At 40.2% G+C, this 26,012-nt stretch overlaps 1 protein-coding gene across 2 annotated transcripts; it reads left to right on the forward strand.

Annotated features, from left to right (window-relative positions):
• Positions 1 to 11,209: 11,209 nt before the first annotated feature.
• On the forward strand, positions 11,210 to 25,629 carry sqor (sulfide quinone oxidoreductase). 2 transcript variants are annotated; one of them, XM_036534605.1, is made up of 10 exons: positions 11,210 to 11,274; positions 12,141 to 12,385; positions 12,813 to 12,983; positions 13,651 to 13,704; positions 16,930 to 17,124; positions 17,437 to 17,646; positions 21,412 to 21,595; positions 22,924 to 22,991; positions 23,558 to 23,736; positions 24,332 to 25,629. In XM_036534605.1, the coding sequence occupies exons 2-10, from the start codon at positions 12,170 to 12,172 to the stop codon at positions 24,387 to 24,389; spliced, it is 1,335 nt and encodes a 444-aa protein (XP_036390498.1). In that variant the 5' UTR covers positions 11,210 to 11,274; positions 12,141 to 12,169; the 3' UTR covers positions 24,390 to 25,629. The 2 variants fall into 2 exon arrangements, with proteins under 2 accessions (XP_036390498.1, XP_036390497.1); XM_036534604.1 differs by lacking the exon at positions 11,210 to 11,274 and adding an exon at positions 11,281 to 11,373.
• The last annotated feature ends 383 nt before the right edge of the window (positions 25,630 to 26,012 follow it).

A 26,012-nucleotide genomic window follows, 5' to 3' on the forward strand; every position in this document is an offset into this window, starting at 1 on the left:
ACTATTAATCTAAACACGCATTCGCACATAACAAAGGAAGGAATACCTGGACAAAAAATTAATAAACCTAACAACGAACATAAAACATTATATTAGGCTAAACAATTTCACTAGCACATCCAATCCAATCCAAAAGTAACAGAAAGTAATCAAGTTACATACTTTAATATTGTGATACTTGGATTAGGTTACTGATTACATTTTTAACAGGTAATTAGTAATTGTATCGGAATACATTTTCAAAGTAACCCTCCCAACCCTGCGTTTCAATAACAGTCTATGTTACAAATGCAAATATAATGTAGCCTACATCTAGATTGATGAAAGAATGACAACGACCTCAAATCAGTTTTACTATTTAATGAACAGTAACGATTAAGCAAAATGAACAGTAACGATTGAGCAAAACCTCAACATCAGCCGCTAAAATGTAGGCTATTGCAAAACATCTGTAACCTGTAACATCTGTAGCCTGTTTAAAAACAGGCTAGGCCTACATGGCATTAAATGTAGCCTATAGGCTACCGGATAACATTTTATTTTTTCATTGCGGCAAAGTACTCTGCTGCCGACTTGAAATCAAACGTGTCCAATGTGTCTTTGCAGCTTGCAATGTATATAAGCCGCGTCACTCTCTCCTCCTCCAGATGACTTTGCAGCACCGTCTTAATTCAATTCTGCAGAGAGAAGCCCCTCTCTGCAGGCACACTTGACACGGGCAGAACACAGGCAATTTTAGCCAGGGTAGCCCAGTCGGGGTACAACTCGCTGAACTCATAAATAAGCACGTTTGGCTGTCAAAACATAAATGTCCTGTTTAGGGATAGCCTTCGTTATAGCTACGTTTTGTATGAGCATTATTACCAGACATTTTGACCAGCAGGTTTTTAACGGATAACGGAAACCCTAGTATAGACCTCAAAGAAAGTGGCCCCAGTGTTTTTCTGATACAGACATCTGCTCTGTAACATCATTCAGTCCAGAGGTTCCATCGTACAGCAGAGCAGTGCTTTTCAGTTCATCTTGTGGAGCACCTGAAGGTAGTAACTTTATACAGAAATAACCACAATCTTGGCACTGTGCAGTTCAATAAATGAGTCATGGATTCCCATGGTGTTCCACTAACCAAAATAGAAGGCCAAACATATTAGGTCTCCCGGATAATCTATAATGTGGCCCTAATCAATTTCTCTTTATTTACATGTTTACAGTGACCTGTCTGCCATTCGTCTGGTGGTTTTAAAATTATTCCTGTCATTTGAGCCACATCTGAGATTACTCTAATGCTAGATAGCAGTTCATGTAAGGCCTGAACCCAGAGTTTGTGGATAGCTTCCCATTTATACTGATTTTTGTCTAATGCTGATATTTTTCTCCGCACCTTTGGTTGTCAGAGATGGTTGGAATGTTGGTGAGCTGCAGTTCTCAGCCCCACACGCCTGACACAAATGAATTTGGCTTTGCAATGTGAGACTAAATCCCATTACCCACTCTTCTCTTTTTAATTGTTTCATCTGTGATCGGTTGGTTTTGTTGTCTCTGAAAGCCCTGGTCCTTGCTGTGAGCACAGTGCAGCGGAGGGGATTTGGATAGTCATTAAGTCTATGTTTCCGCATGTGCTGCCTCTCAGGGGCTGTGTGCTGAGAGACCAGCACACAGCAATCTATGGTGTTAATGACCTACAGTGAAGCTGCAGTGTTTGAGGACATATAGGTCTGTGTAATCAGGGCCCTTTTAAGCAGAAACAGAAGGACAGAGGAAAAATAATGACAGAGGAATAATAATAACAGACAATAACTGTCTGTCTTGTGTCTGAAGATGTGAAATTTATCCCTGTGTTTTATCTGCAATTGTATTCTTTGGCAATGAGACTCATCTTGTCATACAGGTAAATCAGTTTGAATTGGATTTTGAATTTGAAATAATGAAAGAAAGAGAGAGAGAGAGAAAGAGAGAGAGAGAGAGAGAGATCAGGGTGGTCTCATCTCTCTCTCTCCCTCTCAGGAAGGCTGCCCACAGGATCCAGCCCTCATTTTTTTCAGCACTGACACAGCAGCAGATTGGATGTGAAACTGCTACATTGTTTTGATGTAAGGTATGCACTCTATAAATACTGTGCCCTGAAGTACCCTCCACATCCCAGTTATGTAGGTTTAACAGGATCGTACACGCCCTCATGCATATATCCAGTCTGATGGGTACACAGAGATTACACCTAGGAACACCGTCACGCTCCTGTTGCCATTCCCCTCACAGCTCTCATTCCTTATATGCCAAACTGCCAGGGCTGGATATTTACATGGCATTTTGTCACTTATCAGTGCCCTTTTATCCTGTTACTGATACCCAAACTGTGAATGGTTTTTGTTTTTAAACAGTTTCAAGTGGGGACAATAAAGATTATCTCTGCATAAAGTATGTGTTAAGTTGATTTGAAGTATGTTACATAATACTGTGGATTTGACTACTCAGGGGTATATTATATTTTTATTTAGTGAAATAATTCAGGTTAATCAAGTACATTTCTCGTGGGTGTAACATCAGTGCACCACCAGGAATTTGAACCAGCAACCCCTTGTTACAAGTCTAGGTCCATAAGTACTGCTCCACACTTTCTAGAAGTGTGTGGCACAAAGGTTTCAAATTAAGTCACTGGAAAAACACAATAAGAGCTCTGAAGCTGGTGCTCTCTGCACCTCCTGTCTGACATTCAGAAAAGATCCCCTTAGTGGTGATTACAGCCCTCTGCAGAGAGCCATAGTGCCTGACTGCCTCTCCTCCTCAAACTGTACCACACGCCCTTGCCCCTTACACAAACAGAATGGAAACTCTGCTCACAAGTGTCACCAGAAGTAAAAGAGAACACTCCAGCTGTCCTGAATTCACAGCTCCTGACAACTGCATTGGAAGAAGCGGAAGTTAAAACCTGTTTTTCTACATTGTATGGTATTGCTGTGTGAAAGAAATAAAACGAATGGATTCATTAAAGAAGGGTATGTGTGTTTTTGTGTGTGAGCATGTTGAAATTTCCCTGTATGAAATGGAAAATGTTGTATCCATGGAACATGTTAATGGTGCTGTAAGAACAGAGAACTCCCTCGGCACGTCGCTATGGTTGCCGTGGGACCTGTTTGTTCTGCAAGGACGGTTCTGTTACCTCCAGAGTGGATGGACGGATGTTTAAAAATAACCCTGACTTCATTGTCTGCTCTGTGTACGTGACTGACTGAGGCCTAAATAGCGGTTTCAGATTTACACTTCCTGAGGCTCTCACCCACATGCTCATCACATGATCTGAGAGTAAGCAAAGGCTGTGACCTCTACACCTACTTTACTTCTGTGTCTGATACTCAGTCATCATGTAGCAGGTGCTGGCATAAGCTAAAGATTCCACCCCTGCATTCAGGAATGCATGACCAAAACACCAGACCAGTCTTCTCTTTATCAGTGTCTTAAATGTGATTGTCATCTCTCTCTGTGTCTCACAAACCTCCATGCATATACACACATTCTTTCTCTGTCTCTCACACACACACACACACAGTTTCATCTGAATTCAATTCACTTCAATTCAATAGTTGCCACAGAAAGAACATTAAGTATAGTAACAACTAGGCTATGTAGCACATTACATTTCTCTTTCATGCAAAGCAAAGCTGCTGGTGTAGTTATATTGTATGATACTATTACACTCTGACCAAAAATTTGCACAGATTTTCTTTAAATTTTTGTGTCCATCTCACTTCTGATGAAAATTTGATTCACATTAGTGCTTCATTTAGAAAAGAAAAAAACGTTGTCTTCCAGGAAGTATATGTTGGAATGTGTATGAATGAAATTCCTGTTAAATGTCTTCATTAGCTGATACAGTACCTTATACCATTAATCATTGTGATTATGTGTTATCTTGGTAAAAGCAATAACCGGTGTCTCAATGGAGATAATATACTATTACAATCAATAATAACACTACCAATAAGCACTCATCAGTGTAAGCCATATTGGACTGATGTAGACTCAAAACGAAGTAAGTGAAGTAAGTGAAATGAATGAGAAACAAATAAGTTCTTTCGTGCTGATCACATTTGTCATGTTTGTCAAAGTGGGTTAATGCACACACAAATGCGAATGCTGCATTATCTTCCTTGGTTAAATAACCAGCATAATTGTTATTTATTTTTAGAGGATATTAAACTTGAACATACACTATTTTGCTCATCCTTGTTTTGTAAGGGTGCTACATTTGCAAAGGAGAGAAAACAAGAGGTTAAAATTATTTTGCTTGTGGAACAGATAAAATGTGGCACTAAGAGCTGTGGCTGCAAGTAGGCAAGTGTCTGTGACAGACTTGGCCATGCCTAGATGGGTGGAGCAGGTGCAGAGGGCACTTTCTACCCCCCTCACCCTAGTCTAAGACTCCCTCCACCTATGACTCATTTTATGGTATTCTTACCTTCTTATCCAGGAACGCCCAAACGCCAGGACAGAAAATAGACAATAAATATAACTATATAAAACAAAAGGGCTAATACAGAGGATTATATCAATTATTCCTCAGACAGAGAACAAACATTGGTAACAGTGTCCTAACGGCCATGGCCGCGCAAACCTAGGAAAACCTAGAACAGGTGATAAAACAATATTCCAGCCCCAGGTCAAAAAAAAAAAAAAATGCCAGGCGAACGCGGCAGAGTCAGACCTTTGGAAATAAAAGGAGCACACACTGATCAGATGGTTTTGTGAGTATCGCTTCACCGAAAGCTATCTCCGTTACCTAGAGACAGACGCAGACACTACTATGACCAATTCGCTTTATCAACTTCTCTTTGCTCCATCACACACCATGGTTAATCTAAAATCGGGTGTCAAATACAATACTTCTTTTAATAGATTGTTTTAATAAGATTTAAATTATTAAAACAATCTATTAAATTAGATTCATTAGATACTTGTAAGATACAATGTATCACATTCAAATTTTTTTTTTTTAAATCGAACTTCCATGACTTGTATTCTGTAGCTACATTTGCGGTCGCTGACAGTGACTGCAATAACTTACTATCAGTTGTGTTCCCGGAGTGCCTGTAATGGCTGATGGCATTTGATAAAAGCAAGGGCCACATATTGTTATGAGATTGCATTCAATATATCACGATGAGTCATATCGCCGAGAATGCACCTCTCTGCTTGTTTGTGCCACCGGGGACACACCCTCGAACGCTGTGCTATCTTCCGTGCTGTTCACGGGGGAAGTGATTCTGCCACCACAGCATGAGACAGCAGTCATTCCGCAGGGCGTGATCAATATACACTGCGCTCTAAGTAGAAGTTTCCCGTAAGTGCTGGTCTATGACCAGTTTTCTGGTTTAGATAATAATAACGGTTACTTGCATTTAGAGTTGTGATTGAGGAATGTGATGAGGGCAACTTATGGTGCACTCACAAATATTTTTGGTACAACATCCCCGATCGTTGAATATTTATCGGGATTTAATGAGATTTATAGCAAAGGGAAACGTGAGACCGCCACAAACATTTATTTGAAAGTTACTGTCTTTTTTTACTTTAATTAGGAGTAATCATAATACGTACTTTTTAATTACATGTAGGCTATTCAACAGTCTTCAACTATTTGAATCACCGAAAGTCGGAATTAATTAATTTGATAATTTGAAAGCCTAACAAGCGTTAGGGAATCGTTAGGCTGCAGTTTTTGCTTCAGTTTTGAGTGGACACGATTTCCTGCGCCACCGAGCGGAATCGTTGTTTGTGAAAATCCGAATACACGGCATAAACAATAGAAAAATATCGTCTAACTGACCCGGTGTACATTATTTTCAATACACGTCTCTGCATGCCTATAGTGGTTGAAATGCATATTGCATTTATGTGTAATAAGCTACATTTGACCTGTAAGAAAAAAGGTCATTGTGACTTGATGATGGCACCAGTAGCCTACCGATTTTTATTAACTGTGGAAAAAAACTGATTTTTAATGACACATTTGTACAAGGTGGTGTAACGTGCATTGAATATTTCCACGGGCACCTGGTGAAACCTTACTTTTCAATTACCCAACGTTGTTCAAACTTAAAATTCACACTCTGCACTCCTTACACCTGCTCAAACACCACACCCATGTTATACTCCCAACATATTGTTCAGTCTCACGGCAATGTCACTGTCTTTTTTGAATGCTGGCTCATACAGGGTTAATGATTTCATGAGTACAGTAAGTCCTCGGGTTAAGAACGTACGACTTACGGACAACTCGTACTTAAGAACGGACTGCCATAAAACCTATTATATTAAAATTTTGAGTTAAATACAATGGTTCTTAATAACGAACGCACGCGCTACTTTGTGACGCTTATGAAAACATTACGCGTCTTCAGCGGTTCGTCGGCTCGAAGAAGGAGAACGCCGCCCGCCATTATATGTGGGATGACGCTGCCGTTAACACTGTGTTGAGTGTGTAACTTTGTATTTGGCTTAAATTTTTTCTCTTATTTACCCTTGTAACCATGCCCCCAAACTGTAAATCCGATGCAAGTGCTGGTGATGCATCAAAAAAAAAAAACGATCACGATTGAAAATAAAGTGTAAATAATAAAACGATCGGCAAGAGGTGAAACGCCACCGGCCTGTTTCTTTAGGCTAATGTTTTTTACAGAACTGCACACACACACGCGCGCGCGCGCGCGCGCGCGCACACACACACACACACACACAGATTCTCTCTCTCTCTATCTCTCTCTCTCTCTCTTCAGTACAGTACCGTATGTAGTGACTTCTAACTTCTTCTTCTTATTATTATTATTATTATTATTATTATTATTATTATTATTATGTAGCCTACTGTATTGTTATGTTTAAGATGTTTTAGTGTATTTGGAAGTGTTTTTAAGTGTATATAGAAAGGTGAAATTTATACTATATACTAAGGGTGTTTTCACACTTGATCTCTTTCAGCCCCCAAAACTAACTCAGAGCGATTAGTCAGCATTTTTGTGCATATGTGAACACTCCAAACGAACTCAGAACGCTCTGAAACGAACCGAACTGAGACCCTGTGCATTGTGAATACAAGAGCACTTCGGGTTCGCTTCGTCTTTTACCATTGTACTTTAGCCCTCTAGGCTTGCCGTAGACAGATCACATGCTATTGCACTGGGACGCTCGTAAAAACAAATAGACGGAGCTAGGGCTGCTCGATTATGGAAAAAAAAAATCATAATCATGGACAGGGGCGTAGGAACCGGGGGGACACGTCCTCCCCAATATTTGTGTGGGCTATGTTTTTCCCCCCCAGATTAACTGGGCCGACACAGCTAGCTACAACAGTCGTTTAACAAGCACTAGGCTAAAAAAACAAACAAACATTGAGTTCACGAGGTAACCGCCTTTGCAAATCAAGGACGTAGGAAGTATTCTGGGTTACTCGCCGCACGCTATTTTCGGTATCAAATTCTCTATAGCCTACTACTGAACAGTGTTCTGTTTGAATATGTCATAAATTTTTCATATATAACGTTAGCTTGTTACTTATTTCGCTGATCGTTAACGAACAAGCTAACGTTATCTAGCTAGCTGTTTTGTCACTGACATAGGCCTATTGCTGAGGTAAAGTTCGTATCAGCTAGCTAGCTAGTAATACCGGTGGGAGAATTATGTGAGCAACTTTGTGAAGAAAACTTCACCACAGTATTCAGTCGATATTTTAAGTTTTAGAAACTGCAGACGAATAAATGTTTTAATTAAGTTTAACAAAAAATGTACACACAGTATGTACTGTTCTTCCATGCTTTCCTGTTGTTCAAGGCCACAGATTTTCATCAACGTTGCACCTGTTTTCCCTGGCTATACAGTGAGGGAAACCCTGTCTGCTGTGTGTAGTCCATATTTGGCAGTCTTCTGCTGTGATTGGATGGCATGCACCATTCATTACATCAAAGTGTGACATTTTATTTATGTGGATTAATGTCATACACTTTCCATCTCCACGAGGAAAATAACTCTTCTTATAATATAGGCCTAATGAGATACATCCTAAATGTTGGGTGACACACCTTCATGTTGGGCAGACTCTGCCCCAGATGTGCATCTCCTATATGTCAAGATGATCTTAGTGGTGTGCAGCTCTTCTTGAAAGCACTTAAGCGGTGTTTACACGCGCATACCTTCTTATTTCAAGCCATCTTGATATTGTTTTATTCTTCAATCAAGATATATGCTCCTTTAAGGACTGGGATTACGTATACAGACATAAAATTCATAGCAGAGCCATGTAGAGAGAGAGTCGCATCAACGGAAGTCCAAAATGCTTGATCCTCGCGTGATTCACGTAGACTTCAGATAGTTCCAGGAAGTTCTTGGCGGACAATTTGAATGTGTAAATACAGAGAGACAGAACTGCGATTTTTGGTAATTAGTAGTCAATAAATGCATTGATTTACAATATAGCACACCGACATGTGTATGTAGTTACATCAATGTGGTTTTTTTTTTTTTGTGTGAACAAAGCGTTACCTGCCTTGTTGACATATTTTAGGCTATCGTGTTGCTGTTGTTTATTGCTTTGAATTGTTTATTATTATTATTATTATTGTGTTCTTAAACTTGTATGGTAGTCAAGAGCATTCATACCCTAATGTTTATTGATATACTTTAAGGAAGGGGAAGGGAGGGAATGTTTCAAAATTCAGATCAGATTAATTTTCTAACATTTCTTTAATTCGTGGTGGTTTCTGTAATCCCATTGTAATTGAGGGCCTAAGTAATCTTAATGACTGATGTAATTTTTATGACTTTCATATAGGACAGAATGAGACCAACAGGTGACTATCAATGATTGTCATGAATTCATTAAATACATCTCTAATAAACTCAGAAACATGAATAGCATGTCAAGCAGTTTGTCTGTGTCCTTTCCACCGTGTTGTCCTTCCATATAGTCTCCACCATGGTTAGCTGTGCTGCATGGGGATGCTCCAATTGCTCGGAGAAAGGAGTACGAATGTACGGTTTCCCCACTGACACGGAGAGGAGAAAAAATGGTTGGCTCAAGTCAGCAAGAGTAAAATTACTATCACTACACACACACACATACACATATATTTATATATGAGGTAATCATATTAATAGGCTGTTTGTGGTTAATATTACGTGTTGCTAACTTTGTATAGCCTAATCTGTTTGCTAACATTCCCTAAATCTACTAATTTAATGTGAGATAATCCACTAACATGCTTTAGTGCACATGTTAATTTGATTCAGATGTGCTGATATACAATTTAATTCTTTAAACGTCATTCCCTTTAAAAGTGCATCATTAACGCTCTATTCTGCTGCAACTCTACTGCACTGCTAGTATTTGCTGCTGACATCCGGGAACTATTGAGAGGCTCCCCGATCCGCCATTGCTGTAAAAAAAAAGGTCCATTGGAGTTGACGCGACTCTCTCTACATGGTTCTGATTCATAGTAAGTTGTGCTCCATGCCAAAGCCATGAATGATTTCAGGCCTGTGGCACTCACCTCCATCCTCTGCAAATGCATGGAGAGGGTGGTCCCTGGGGGGCTTACCACCACGATGGGCGAGAGTCTGGACTCGCTCCAGTTTGCCTAGAAGGCAAAACGGGGAGATGAGGATGGCAGCCTAACTCTTCTGGACACAGTTACTAGGCACCTTGACTCTCCAAACTCATATGTCAGGATTTTATTCCTGGACTTTTCATCTGCTTTTAATACAGTAAACACAAACATACTTCTGCACCGCCTCCAAGGACTACAAGTCAACATTACACTGGTTTTATGGATTAAAGATTTTTTAAAGGACAGATCCTAACATGTTAGAATGAATGGTTTTAAATCCAGCAATATTGTTTTAAATACTGGGGTCCCACAGGGCTGTGTCTTGTCATCCATCCTCTTCTCCTTATATACAAATGAAATCACCTGCAATAGCAATGGACTGTCACTTTTTAAATATGCTGATGACATGGCCTTGGTGGCCCACCTGACAGATGAGCGCTCCCTGTCCACATACAGGCAGTATGTGAACACTATGGTCCTCTGGTTCCAGGAGAGCTCCCTGGAACTGAACATCAGTAAGACCAAAGAGCTGTGCTGCGGGGGGCGCCGGGCACCTGACAGCCCAGACCCTCTCTCCGGACCACTCAGGCTGGAGGGGCAGGTGGTGGAACAGGTCAAGATCTTTAAGTACCTGGGCACTGAGATCGACCACCACCTGTCCTTCACACAACATGCGGATGGGGTCTACAAAAAGGCCTAATAGCACATGTTTCTCCTGAGGAGGCTGAAAGGTTTTAATGTCAGACAGGACATTCTAACAGCAGTATACTCACCGAAGTTCATGTGTACTATTAAAATAAATGTATAAATTGTTTTAACTCACAGTATTAAGTTTAAACAAGTGGCCCAAAAGTTAAACTAACTTTCAAAACTAACTTTGAAAACTTAAAAAAACAATGATAAGACAACAAATGCTTAGTAGTTGAACAAAAAGCATTCACAATGAAGACATGTGCAGGTTTAGATATAATATGCCTGTTCTGGCTTCTTTTTTTCAAAATTGTTCATTAAGATGTCTGATATGAATCTGAGACTGATCTCAGACCAATACCAAAAGGGTTCACATAAATACATTTCTATAACATCTACTTTATGCTATGTTATATTTATGACATGTACTGTGATATTTTATCATTTTCATCATATTGACTTTTTTGTAAATTATACAACGCCATGACATCATGACTCCTTACGCAAGAGAGGAATTTCAGGGTTCACCTCAGGACAACAAAGACACCTATTCTGCCATCCTGCGGATGAAGTTGGTAATGCAACTCCATAATGCTTGCATATTTGAAGCGTACACTCCACTCTACAAAATATTATATTAATAAAAGTTGAACTGCTCCAACATTTGTCAAGCATTCAAATTAAATATGTATGAAGTCTTTGTGTTTAAGTGTTTAAAATATGTAACATCTGATTTTTATAGATTCATATTGGATTCAGTAATTGCTCATTTTTTAGAAATGTAATCCTCAGCTCATATCACTATCACTTCTATACCTCAATGTTGCAAAAGAGGCTTGTTATTCAGCTACTAAATTAAACTCTTTTCACTGACGAACGCGTAGGATGATTAGGCTCTGTTCCGTTTTACGCATTCAGTTTTATAACAGAGGGTTATGTGTACAGGATACCAGGAAGTGTCGCTGTTCATGAGGGACCAAGGTTTTTCGGGGTGAGTTTTGCCAACTTCATAGCTGTTTATTACGACTTCTCACGAACATTGTGGTCGTCCCTGCCTGAATGACAACCAGATTCTACTGTACAGCTTCTGGTAAGCTAAAATATGTCCTCCACTAGCCTGCAGTTTCACTTTAGGTTGATAAATCGTTAACGTCATTTAGCTAAACATCCTATAGCTAGTATTTCCGTCGTTTGTGTCATAAAGATTGATTTGCAAACAGAACATGACTTCGAAAGTGAATTTATTCGTAATTCGTGTGTACTTTAGCAAGACAGTGTATTAAACTCAAAAAGAATGTGACCAGCCATATTACATTTATTTCTGTATTTTAGGTAGCTAGCTAAATAGCTAGCTAATTTGCGAGCACGTTAACGTAGTTAGCTACATGAAGACGTTGACGGTGAGCGTACCCGAATTTTTGGTAACGTTGTCGTATGTCTGTACCACCAAGCACACACGAGTAAATGTTCAAGCCAAATTTTAACACAGCAAGTCACATAACGTTAATGTCTACGGTAACGGATTGTATGCTTCAAGAGTGCTATCTCGATAGTTATAGAATATTCTCGTTGCGTTCAGTGCATTTAACTCTTCACCTGCCACAATGCTCCGATAACGAACACCCGTTTCTCTCAAACGTGCATGTTCCTGCGTGCCAGATACAGTAAACAATGACTTTGCAGTGAGTCTTAACGTTTCAAGAATAAACAAGCAACAGGCAGGAATCGCTAGCCAGTTAAATATGTCTCACGCAGCTGACTCCTACCATTTCAACGCAAGTGTTGTGAGGGTTGTCTATTAAGTTACTCTGTGGTATTAAATTTGCATTAAACCCTTTTGATTTATTTCCAATCCAGACTAGATTCTTCGAGTGTACTGCCGACCTATGGCTGTTGCGGCTCTGAGCTGGCGGTGCGGGCAGTGGAGACATGGTCGAGGTGCATTTGGCGCTGCCTGGTGTCACGCGAGGGGCTGCTCCGGCCAGTCCAAGGAGCACTACAAGGTCCTCGTGCTCGGGGGCGGCAGCGGGGGCATCACGATGAGCGCGCGGATGAAGAGGAAGGTCGGCGCAAAGAATGTGGCCGTCGTCGAGCCAAGCGAGGCAAGCACTCCGTAAACACCGTTGCAAATGCAGGTGTACGTTAGCTGGGCTTCACCCGCGTGCGGATGGTGCCTCAGGGAAGGCATTCTGTATCACCAGAACATGTGCATTTGGAGAATATGTAGTAAGATATAGTAATAACTGAAGGGCAAGCATATCATGCTTTAATTGGACCGTCCCTGTAGGACTGAGATTTGTTGATGATCAGTAAGCAGGTGTTCATTGTTGAAGGTTTAGTTGAACAGAGGCTTGCCTGCTTGAGTCTAGAGTAATCATAAATTAAAGTTATTATTCAAATAAAGCCATAACTGGCATTCATACTTAATGCCTGCTTTGCGACTTTGCCTGCTGTTAAACTAAAGTATCACTCGGTGAACTGAGTTGTGTAATACTTTGATTTGTGAGCTCACTGCTTGGGTCATTTTAGAGCCACTATTATCAACCAATTTGGACCTTGGTCGGTGCTGGAGCTAAAACAGTGCATTCTTCTGGCCGCCCCACTGCCAATGTGGTACCATCTGGGGTGAAGTGGATCAAAGCCAGAGTCCAGGAGATAGACCCAGACAAGAACACAGTTCGCACAGACAATGGGAAGGAGGTAGGTATCGGGTGAAGGTCAAAGTTCATAAGGATCCCCTTAGCAGCAGAGTAGCGTTATGAGATTACAATCAAATAAATCAATCACAATCACAATAAAACTGATTCACATCAAATCGGTGTGTTGCTGTAAGTACACATGATCTCACCCACAGAACCATCCCATAGTCACCTGAGCATACATTTCTTTGTTTTGGGGTTGGTTTTTGGCATTTTTTCCTTTTCACTTGACTTTTTTGTAACTGTCATTTGTACACTAGCCCTGTCCCACCATTACAACTTTGGCACTTGCACAGCAGTGCAAGGGCATAGCACTTGCAACCCGCCAGTGTGCACACACCTACCACCACCATTTTTCACAGTACAAGAGTGATAGACTCCCTGACATCATCTGAGTTACACAGGCACTCAAACAAGTTGAAGGGTGCTGAGAGTCCACATACGCATGGTCCACATCCTGGAAAAGTGGCCATGCATGTGTCAGCTGTCAGCTTAGGCCCGGCCTAGTTACTCCTTGAAATATTATCGGTTCAATTTGTTCTGCACTGCTGTTGTATCCTTGGGTGCTTAGCCTGATTTCCCTCAGTAAATATCCAGCTGTATATACTGTAAAATACTGTAATGACATGCATGTTCTGTTGTGTTTCTTATGTTATCTTCTCTCACAGATCTCTTACCAGTATCTGATTGTGGCCCTCGGACTCCAGCTTCACTATGAAAATGTAATGTGTTGTTCATAATGTTTAGATATTTACTGTCGTTAATGTGTGTGTGTGTGTTTGTGTGCTTCAGAACCAGTAATCTTCTCATTTTTCATTCTGTCCACCCATCCCCTACATCAAATGGCCTCTGAGTTAATGTGTAATCATATTGCAGTAATAATGTAATTCATCAGATATTACACAAATTAGATCAGCTGTTTTTTGGGAATTGAGGTTCAGTTGCATGGTTCACTCTGCACTGCATGGCAGAAGTGTTTACCCTCATCAGCCATTCATCTGTACAAGATTAACATGAAGCATTGTGTATGTTCTCTAGTCTTTATTCTGAAGCATTTCATGCACAGGTAAAAATGCAGGTAAGCTATAGTTTAAGAGATATGCACTTATTACTCAGTTGTGCAAATATGTGAGACTTGCACGTTGGGTGGTGTTTCACTTAGACATGGCTGTTTTACCAGTGTTGCCAAAGCTGTGTGCATTCTGGTCATTGCATACAGTTTTCTGACAATATAACTTAGCGGGATGAGAGTGGAAATAAACAGCATGCAACTTTTGTCGGCGAACCTGAAGAACTACACCAGATTAACCTAAAATCACTCTTGTCCTGGTATGACCATATATGTACCTGGAATGATCAAGTTCATCATAACATAAGGCAACAGTAGTTAGACCTGTTTTTCTTGATAAATGATGTATTTTCCGTGAGCATACAAAATCATAGGTGCCCGAGCCACAGAGCAAGACAGACAGCCACACCCTTAGCCATTATTGGAGGGAGGAACATAACAATGAGTCAGCTATTTTTGATCCTTTCATTTTGATTAGTATGCATTTTATACATAGACATGTAAATGCAGTATATCCAATTAGTAAATTAAACAGTGCCAATCCACTTTGATTTTGTTGTTGGTTAGTATTGTAAAATGTAAATTACAAGTGGAGTTTTGAACAATTATATTAAATGGGAGATCCTAATGTTTCTTACCATTGACCGATATTGCAGAATGACAGTAAATATTAAACCTAAAAAGTGAGATCACAGTGGGAGTTATTCTAACTTGCTGATGAAATTGTAGAAGTAGCCATCTGGCACTTTTGCAAGCTAATACCAAGCTGTAAGTGATTAGTTAGCTGACTGCAATTGTTCTGAGGAAGCATCTCTCAGAAGAGGTTGTCACCTTTTGAATCAATAGGTTAGTAATGATACACATGTACAAAGTGCAAAGAGTTTGATCATCTTATCAAGGTATTCATATTTTTTAAGATAAATCTAACATTGACATAGTGCTGTATGTTCATATGAAACAAGTAGTGATCAAAAATTCTGTCACAGAAGCATACTAATGTACTATACTATCAAGTAATCAATTTATACAGATTATTTTTGGTACACTCATGTGGCTCACTGGTATGCAATGTGCAATGGGGAGAGTAAGAAAAAAGTCATTACATATTTAAAATCTGAATGTAAATTATGTGTTTGGCATTAATTAAATACCATAATACTTTGCTGTGTAAAATATTTTGAGAAAAAGATGTGCAGTTTAGCTAGGTGCTTGGTTTGTTGTTGCCATTCCAGAAAGATGCAGCTTTCTGCCAGTGCAGACAGCACAACCTTCAGCAGTAAAAACAAAGGAGGCAGACCCATAACTCAAGCTGTTAAGCTACCTATGATCGGCAACATTTGACAAACTGGACAACTTTGTTGTCAAAAGGCGACTACACTAAGGCATTATAGACTGCACAGCACCAAATAGAGATGCTCTTGTTAAGTTGTTAATGTGAGCCAATTTATTGGTATTTCAAAGAACAGTAAAGGACATTGACTGGGCAGCAGTATTGACACCAAATAGCACTAGCAGTTAACACAGCGGCACTCGTAATTGAGCTATTTTATGTAGGATTATTTTATAGAATTATTTAAACACTGTACATTCAGATGCATTTTGTTCAATTTTTGAAGAATTTATGGTAGTTATCGGTGACAGTGTAGCATGGTGGTAAGGAGCAGGATTCATAAGTGAAATGTTGGTTAGATTCCCTGCTGGGGCACTGCTGCTGTACCCTTGAGCAAGGTACTTAACCCACAATTGCTCTGGGTAAAAGCATCTGCTAAATGACAATGAGACAATAATGAACTTTTGTCAGTTACATGGTGGTTTTTTTTTTCTTCAATTTAATGCATCAGTGCATATTTTATCCATTAATTTGTCCCTGTGCTTTAAGAATCAGCCTTTTAAAAAATGATTCTAACAACCAGACAGCACTGTATCATTTTAATAAATCTAAGACTTAAAAAACAAAATCATGAACGATCAATTACAATTGATAACTGATACATTCACTTAAGCACACTTTGATAAGCTTAACCATCATACATGTATTCGTATGTGTATACCTGTATGTATGTTTATCTATTTGTGTATAGATCTCTCTACACATACACAAAAAATCTCACGGATGCCATGTAAGATTTCCAGTTTAAAAATCTTTGCACCTTGATAGCAAGGTAGTGTGTAAAATATTCCAAGCCATCTTTATATTGAGCCTCGCAAGCATTCAAACTGATGTTTTCCCAGCTATTCCATAGAGATATTGTAGTGGGTTAGCATGCAGTATATGCACACAGACGCACACACACACACATGCACACACACACACACACACCTGAACTGAGCAAGCCACCAGTTTTTATAACATTTATTGTACAGCCTTGTGCAAGTGGTTAATTAAAGGTCCTTGGGCTTTTATAGAAGGGTGTATTTATAATTATTGCTCACTAGGTGGCAGCACTGTTTTGTACTTTCATTCTAAGAGCATGGTGTCCTGAAGCTTTACACACTTCTGTTGTATCACATTCATTTTGTTGTATTCATTTTTGATTTAGATTTTTTTAAAAGGAACTTTTAAAAGTTAGGAAGTTAATTTCTGATTTAGTCTTGTAAAAAGAAATAATGGTTTGTTAATATGAAATACAGTTGACATAAAAAGGAGAGGATATGTTACCTGTACAGGATGTTGATGGTTTTTTAGGCTGGTGTTGGTCTAACCTGGAAGATGTCAAGGTTTGAATTTACCATGAGATCATGAGTGCTTGTTATGATATGAAACAATAATAATTAAACAACACAAATGTAATGCATGTTTTTAATTTTATCCTTTAAATGAAGGTTACTGTAATGAGCATTGAAGTGAGACTTATTTGTTTTTACCTTGATATTACAGATCAAAGGGCTCCCGGAGGGGTTTGAACATCCAAAAATTGGATCTAACTACTCAGTCCAGACAGTGGAGAAGACCTGGAAAGCCCTTCAAAACTTCAAGGAAGGCAATGCCATCTTCTCCTTCCCAAATACCCCTGTGAAATGCGCGGGTGCACCCCAGAAGATCATGTACCTCTCCGATGCCTACTTCAGAAAGGTGTGAATTGCACTCAAACGTACAGAATTACCCCTGCCTGTTGTCAACATTATTAACAGTGTCCTGTGTCTTTACACATGTGAAAATGCCCTTTCTTCTGAAATGTAATGTGCATTCTTGGTGTGTCTTGATGTGTTTTTCATGAAGTGGTAAAAGTGAGCTGAAACTGGCAGGCACATTAGAGATGGGAAGAGAAAGGCTAATAATACAAGGAGTTTAATGAGTTTAGATTTCCAGAAAATGTGGGTTAAACTCCACGGGTCTATGTCACTACCTGTCTGCAAAATCTCTCTATTTTTGTCCTTGTAACAGACTGGGAAGAGGTCGAATGCCAACATCATTTACAACACGTCCCTTCCCGTGCTTTTTGGCATAAAGAAGTACGCCGAGTCCCTTTGGGAAATTGTGAAGACCAGGGATCTGACGGTGAACCTCCGGCACAACCTCACAGAGGTGCGCGCTGACAAGCAGGAGGCTGTCTTCGAGAGACTGGACAGCCCGGGGGAAACAGTGGTTTTTGAGGTTAGTGCTGCCTCCCAATTTATAAATCTGCCAGAAGGGGAACAGCAAACCCCCCTTACCTAGACTGCAGGCCGACTCGGCAGATGTGGAGCTCAAAGCAGCGAGGGTGCGACTGTATGAGTAAACGATGACTCACTGCACAGAGGTAGAGAAGGAGGAGGAAGGTCATGGCTCTTTCTAGAATGGAATGGGTTTTTGTAAGAGGCCAAATAGCGTCTGTAGCCACCCAAACAGGATACAGACGCTGTTCCCAAATTACCAAACAGCCACATTGTGTAATTTTCCCCCTAAACTGACTTGTTTTGGCTCAGTGGTATTCCATCAAGTTTTTTCTAGTTTCTTTCAAGCCTGAAACCACAAGGAAGAATAAATTTTTATCTGGTTTTCACTATGAGGATTAACGTTCTCATTAGAGTTCTTTTCATACATTCAGGAATCTCTTTATGAATATAAACAGTTCCTTCCATATTCATAAAGGGGACAAAAACACATGATTCACAGAAAAATTACTATTATTAGACAGATTTTTTTGGGTAAAAATGATATAAGTAAAGTAATATTTATAAATGATGAACTTTATTCTAGAGAACAGATATGGAAGGCCCTGAAAAAGGACAAATGACTTGAAGCATTGGTGACCGATAATAGACTGGCGGTGATCGCTACTTTAAGGTTCTTTTTGCTAAATAAACCTGGGGAAACATTTTGGTTGGTTAGGTTGATCAGTTTCATGTCAGCTTCTTAAAGGCCACTGCCTTGGTGCATGTTTGATAGTGTAACAAAATGCTTTCCCTGTCCAGTTTGGAATGCTCAGACTATTTCCATAAAACTAAATTAATTTAAGGCCTCAAATAGATAACACGTTAAATGAAAACTGTACAGTTAAATTCTGATCATTTATGCACAGACAGCTTTAAATAGGAATAGCCACAGGTAGGTCCTGAGTACCTGAACTGGCAAGGCGTTTGAAAACAGGCAGAGCGCTGTGGACCAGGTTTGAAACTGGCAGTGGAATAAATTGGCCATATTGCACTACAGACAGGGGTGGATAGGTTGGCCATGGTGTTCTCATTTCACTGCTCTCAGGCACCCTGCAGTATGCCAGGTGAGTTGTGAGTTGGTCATATGACGTCAGTGGAGCAATGGCAACCCACTAATGACTGCCCACTCCACTGTAGTGCGTTGTGGGACTTGCATTGCAAAAAGCCGCCCTTCTGTGGGGGTGCAGAGATAGATGTGGTGAGACAGGCCTAAAACACAACTGGCAGTGCCAAAATGTGGTTGCATAAAGAGAAAATAACCATGAAAAGAACCAACACAGGTGTTGTTTAGAAAGACTTTAGAAGGGAGTGCCACAGGACAGTCTGCCCTTGGATGGACCACTTGAAGTCATCTGTACCGTAAACAGGACTTCCAAGCCCTGAGGTTTCTTGAACCCTGTTTTTTTCCAGAAACTACAATTAATGTCATGCCATGTTTTCCTCTTGCATAAGGCAGATGCAGAGGTAAACCATGCTAAGTGGAAAATTTTGTTTGCTGTTGCTAATGCTTTTTGGATGCAGTTTGCCCCTTTGATGGGCTTCAAGTATCTCACTGCTAAAAAACACATTAAAATGATTACAAGATAAAAAGAGAATGTGTAAAACCAAGCAATGTTTTCAGCGGGCTCAGGAATGTATGCAAAGTAACCAGATGTGATAGCTGAACTGGAGGGCTGAACAACTGTTATCAAAGAAAAAAATAGAAAAGATTATTCCGTTGAGACAGTGCATTCTGCTCTTCTTTAATGTTTTGCGATAGGAGAGAGGGAGAAAATAGCCTCATACTAACTAAGGAATTTCAGCAGATTTTGTTTTTGTCAGAAATACATGTTTTGTCACATCTGTTGCCTTGGTTTCAGAGAGTGAATGAGCAGTTCCAAGAAGCAAGCTCCTCTGCACCTCCAGCAGGAGGTCTCTGAAAATGAGCTGTGTGGTGTGGTGCATTGTAGGACACGTAGTGTGAAAAATTAGCTGTGACATGCATAAAAGTGTATTGGAAGGTTGTGGAAAGATAGAGAGACGGGGCTTCAGAGTTTAATGTACAGTTGGTGATTCCAAAAGGGTGAAATAAGCGAAGAGCATTTCAGTTGTAATGCCTGAATAGCTCTTGTAAAAAATGACTGGTGAACTGGTGAACATACATAAGTATGTTAGGGTAAATTGGGTGGAGGATTGCCCAGACTTTAGAGACTGCTGTTGTAATCTATTAGATGTAATTTTACCAGACTAAATAATAGTAAGATACAAAAAAAAATCAATTTAATCCATATACCCATATACAGACTTGCCCTCATTACATACAGTGATAATAATGCATTTACAGTGACAATAAATCGTTTAACTGATCCCTATAAAGCTTGCATTTTTATCTTAAAGTAATTGGCATGAAAAATGACATTAAAATGCAAATTCCTCACATTAATGTATTGAGTCATATCTGACTTAACCAGAAGTCTGAAGGAGCCAGAGACTCCTCTGATTGGTCAGCATTCAGGCAGGAGTTTGGAGACCCACAGAGCAGCAGCCCAGTCAGTGGCGCTTATTCTTATTCCTTATCAAGTGAGGCCTTGACTATGTTAAGAATAAGACTACATATATGTTATGTATATGTAATTTTTTCCCTTTATGCAACCCTAGTTTAGAATTGATAATTGTATATTACACTCATCTTACAGTGTCAATTTCTGCACTCTTGAAGGTGAGCTGAGGTGAGATAATACAGATCTCTGATACATGCAGCCAATGACTATTTTTCACACTAAAAGTCACTTGCAGGATAGGTACTACAGCGATGATGTCACTCAAGCAACTCACAGGCACCTGATGAATTGCAGAGAGCAGTGAGAGAAAGTCCCGGCCGACCCATCCACTCCTCTCACAGGCAGAACAAAGCCAGTTTCTTCTGTCGCTGTGGGATCCTTGTCATTGCCGAGAAATTCAGACCTGGGCCATTGGGCTCAGCCTGTGCTCAAAGTCCTTGCTGACTGAGCCTTGGGACCCTGCATTACTATATTATTATAGTATACTCGCTTACCAGATTCTCTTATTCCGAGATTTTTACACATTATCAGTTTGCTAGTTATTTGGATTTGGATGTCACACTACTGCTCATGCAAATGTAGATGTCAATCCACGCTGCTGTCACTCAGTTTTTGGACGTAAAGCACTTTTTACAATGCAGAGGTGCAACAGTGAATATAATAAGCCAGCGTGACCAGACAACAGTATGTAAAGAAAACGACATTTGAACATGTCAGTTCTTTATACAGTACAGTAATAAATGCCATACTGAACACATAGTAAGCGCATTAGTAATCAATTTTTAACAACTAATGTCAAAGTCCTATAAAACCTTCGAATAATATACAAATACAGGCAAGATTAGAGTTTTACAGCTAATTTGAGGAGGCAAAGTGCAGTCTGAAGAGCTGGGTCTTCAGTCTGCATTGGAAGATGGTGAGATGAATCCCATACCAAAATGAAATACATTGAGAAATATGTTGTTCAGTCCAATTATATTTTACTAATACATCTAAAATATTTCATTGCAAGCAGAAATATATGTTGATGTATCAAAACACTCAATAGTTTATATATTTTCAATATACTCATTTAGTTTAAAAAACTATAAAAACTGCTGTATTCTCAGAAATATGTTCTCATATATTATTATTATTATTATTTTTGTGTTTATGTGTTTTTAAATGTTTTCTTATTTCATCAGTATGAAATGCTCCATGTAACTCCTCCAATGGGGCCTCCTGAAGTGTTAAAGGGCAACCCTCTGGCTGACCAGGCCGGCTGGTTGGACCTGGACAAAGACACGTTGCAGCACAAGACGTACCCCAATGTGTTTGGGATTGGAGACTGTACCAACCTGCCAACAGCAAAGACAGCTGCTGCAGTGGGTGAGCTGCAGGCCACAGGATAGGCCAGAGCCAGGCAAACGGCCAAATGGCTGCTGAAAAGCTAGCCTTTTTTTTTTGGAAGAGGGGGGAGAGGAGGGCTCAGACTTGAGGTTACATAACTGCTTATCTTGAGAATTCATGTGTGTTAGTCAGTACAGGCAGTGGTGTTGGAGTTTGTGGGCCACAAGGAAAGGAGTCTTTCCAGGAACGTGTGGCAGTGTGTAGTGTCAATGCTGCCTGACCTAGAACATTTGCACAGTACAGTAAACATACAGAATCACAAATACATTATAAAGACTGCATTGACAGACACTGGTGGTAGTGTAGGATAAGAGTATATTTAAAAAAATATGGATATTTGTGACATTTTAGATTTATGGTAATTGTTTAGCTGGTTATAGTCCAGAAGGGGTCAGATAAGGTGTTGTTTCTGAATGAGTGAACACATGTTTTTATGAGCACATTATGAATTGACACCATTACTTAAATTTATTGGTCTTTTACCGTTGAATAGAAACTTTGTAATGAAAGTAGAGGTCGATGTTTTTTTGTCATTTTTCAATTGCGACCACTTGCTATGCCTCATGCTGGCTGGGAGGGCAGCTAAAAATGACTCCAGGAAATTCCCTTCGTAAGTAGAATTGCAACAAGCCCTGCAGCACCCACTGAAGTACTCCCAACAATTTGAAAATGCTTGCCCCCAGTCTGCAGTTGCACTGAATCCAGGACTAAAAAATAACCCAGAAAATCAGCAGACTGTGTCAGCAGTGCAGGTTTATAAAACCCCACACATGTTAAAGTAATGTTTTACTGGACAGAGGGCAGTGTTAAAAATAGTGCTTTGACTGACATGCGCTGAGGGCAAGGGATAGTAGTATTGTCAACGTGTCTAAGTGTAAGTGTACGGTACATAAGTGTAATTTAGGACAAGTCGGGGTCAGACAAGTACACTCTATCTAATGACCTAAATGTTCGAAAGAAAGCCACAGTGAGCTCAGCTAAGAGTTTGCTTGGCTAAGATGAATTCCCACACGTTTGGACCTGTTGCATGCACTGTTGTCAGGTTGACTGCATCTCTGCTGTTCTGTGTCCTGGAACATTTGTACCTGTCTATCTTAGGCATTTGAGTGCATCATCATGTGGTGGTTTGTCACCAGGGCTGTAAATGATGCTTTTATAAACTGGCTGCCCTCAGTGAACATGATTAATATCTTGTGTTGTGCTGTAACCAGACGGCGAGATTGGAAGCATACCTAAAGTAACAGGCTGGTGAAATGAGAGGGCGAGGTAGGCAATTGGGATGTGACCATGCCTGTTTATCTCTCCAGCTGCACAGTCATCTGTGCTGGACAGGACCATCTCCAAAGTGATGAAAAAAGACAAGCCAGACAAAAAGGTGAGCCTCTCCATGAAGCACATGTGCGCGCTAGAAGGCGGACAAGCTTAAACTGTGTTATACTAACATAGCACTGAACAACAACTGAATACCTCAGCACCAGCACATCTTGTTATCCGGGTAAACCAGTCATGGTGAGTGATTGAGGGGTGTCCTGGAGGAAATGTGGAAATTGGTAAGAAGTTGATTTTTGGACCATAAAAGGTCTTATTTTGAAACTGTGCCCTGTTGAGTGACTTGTGCCTGTGAAGTAGCGATTAAAGACTTGCCATTTTAACAAGACCATATGTTCTGTTCTCACGTGCAGTGTGCTTAATCTAAATCGCCTCAGTAAACTGTGTAAGCTATGTAAATGTAAATATAAATATGATAAATATTAGACATAAATAAAATGCCTGCCAATGTATAATGTAAAATATGAGTGAAGTATATTTCTCTTTGCCATTCAGTATCCCGCAGAACAACATTGTTTTTGTGGAGTTGTGTTACTTAACCTTTACCTGTTACTTAACAAAGACCGCAACACCATTGTAAACTGAAACTGTGACCTGTTCTGTCACCGGCAGTATGACGGCTACACGTCCTGCCCCCTGGTGACCAGCTACAACACGGTGATTCTGGCAGAGTTTGACTACAATGGGCAGCCCCTGGAGACCTTCCCCATCGACCAGAGCAAGGAGAGTAGGCTCATGTACCACATGAAGGCCGACCTGATGCCCCACCTGTACTGGCATGGCCTTTTGAAGTGAGTGTGGTTGCAGCAAACCGATTTGTGCTTGCCACAGGAGAAGGAATGCTGCATGTCCTTTGTGTTGCTGCAGAAACGCAGGCTGTACTCGTAAATTCACTCTTGGCAGGCTTGCTCAGACTGAGGAAACACTCCTCTAAGCACAATGGGATATGTGATCATTGTGTAATTTACAAATGGGCGAGCGAATCACTTTGGAAGTGGCAGAAGTTACTGCAGCATTTGTCACATTATGTGAAGATTAGTTTCCAGCAAAGGGGGGCATTTGTATCTAGAATTTAAAGAAAAAATAATTACTTGGGTCTTTATTACAAGTGTCTGTATGCAAAATGTAGTGTCCACTGAGCCCACCAGACAGAATTCACCACAGCTGTCAGTTCTTTCACCTGCTGTTTATAGGTTAGTATTCTCTGATGGCCAGACCTTTTGGTTGGAGTTTACACAATACACTGTGACACTCTCCTGCGAGAGGCAGAACACTCAGAACTGCCACTCAGACAGCAGCAATTGGGTGGCTCCAAGAGTGAATTTACGAACATGCCTGCAATTCTTCTGCCCCGTCTCTCATTGTGGTGCTCTCTGTCCTACCCAGGGGATTTTGGGGAGGCCCAGGCCCGTACAGGAAGATCATGCACCTGGGGATGAAATAGAGCTCAGAGACACGGCACAAATGTAGCTGGAGCCCAGCACTGAACTCTCATGTACTTCATTCCCCCCCTAACCCTATCCTTCTCTGTCATGGACTCAAAAACAGTACCCCCATTCATTACAAGCATCAGTGAAAAGTCTTTGACATGTTGCATTTTTGTCCTCTGAGTCACCCACACCCCTTCTTTAAAGACTTTCCCATGTTTTCCTGGCCTTACATAACTATCCCCCGCCTTCAAAATTCATTCACTTTCTCCAGGAGAAACAGATCCACCTCTCACCCCCACCCCTCTCATTCCTAACACACACATCTGACCCAGTGTTCTGCTTTAGTCCTAAACTGCTGTGGGATCATTCTGTGCTCTTTAGATGCAAATGTGGCTGAGGTTTTGGGACTCTCTGTCTCAATCTTATTCTGTTTTTAGTCTGTGCAAATGAAATGAAAACAGTTGTATAAGTTGCAAAGAAAAAAGCAAGGTTGCCTTTGTGATAACTTTTCATTATGTAACACTGTGGCTAAAAGCTTGTGCTGTGTAAAATTAGGCAATCAGGCCACCCTCATCCTGGTGGGAGAAGGACAGCCTTGACCTAGACAGAGTCACATTTGTCTGCTGCCATATGCCTGGGATTGCTTGCACGCTTTTGGTGGGTGACACCCTTTCTTCAAAAGGACATAACAAAACAGAGGGGCAACCTAAATGTCTGACACCGAATGGCGGTTGCTAATTAGACTACATTGTGTTATTATTACGCCAACATGCCATTTTGACATGCACAGAGACCTCACTTTCACTGCCTGTTGATAAGTGGCTACTGCACTTCAGTATTGACTAGGGGCTACACATTGGTGGGAGCTGAGGTGAGTTGCTGCCCGCCACACACTTACACTGTAAATCACATGGTGCTACATAATCGCAATTAGTCAATATTACTTTGATTGTTAAGTACTGTACTGGTGTAAAGCAGGCATTGCAGAGTGCATGTGGACATGTGTTGATGTATGGCCAGTTAAACCTTGGATGAGGAGGTTGGTGTTGCTGGTGGAAGAACAACTTTTTTCAATTTACGTTTATATAAAGCACATTTAATATTAATGAAATTATCTTTTCAGAACCTGGGAAGAATGCTGCTTTGCATCTTCTTAAAGCAAGAAAAATAGTATATTGTGGCTTTGCAAGATAGCATCAGATTGTAATATCAATTGCCCTTGTTTGCATGCAATAAAGTTATGCATCACATATATGCAGACTTCTGTAGAGCATTTCTTTTTTAATCAGTCTGCTCAATAGAGGTTTTAACAGGAAGTAGTTTGCAGGGCTTTTGTGAACGTGTAAAAGTTCAATAATCCTTATGTTGGAATTGTAAATTCTTTCAAAATAAAATTGCATACAGTAAGAAAGCTTTCCTTCAGGGCAATTCTTTGTTTCCATTAAGTGTCATCCCACGTTAGGAAAAAGGTATAGATGTCTTATTTGAAATTTAAGTGTATCATTTCAAAATATGGTAACACAGTAAATGAGGTATCATTTAGGCTGATAGGAAAAGATTATTAAAACTTAGATTGAGCTGCTTCTCATTCAGAACTGTCTGCCCTTTAAAAACAGGCAAATCCCATGTAATATGCT

The sequence above is a fragment of the Megalops cyprinoides genome, chromosome 8 (genome assembly GCF_013368585.1).
Source record: "Megalops cyprinoides isolate fMegCyp1 chromosome 8, fMegCyp1.pri, whole genome shotgun sequence".
Taxonomy (NCBI): domain Eukaryota; kingdom Metazoa; phylum Chordata; class Actinopteri; order Elopiformes; family Megalopidae; genus Megalops; species Megalops cyprinoides.

What these genes read in the sequence shown, in the direction of transcription:
- sqor (XM_036534605.1), top strand. Translation starts at nt 12,170, where the DNA reads ATGGCTGTTGCGGCTCTGAGCTGGCGGTGCGGGCAGTGGAGACATGGT. An exon ending in GGGAAACAGTGGTTTTTGAG is followed by an intron (nt 17,647 to 21,411) that starts GTTAGTGCTGCC and finishes TTATTTCATCAG; the next exon opens with TATGAAATGCTCCATGTAAC. An exon ending in AAAGACAGCTGCTGCAGTGG is followed by an intron (nt 21,596 to 22,923) that starts GTGAGCTGCAGG and finishes TTATCTCTCCAG; the next exon opens with CTGCACAGTCATCTGTGCTG.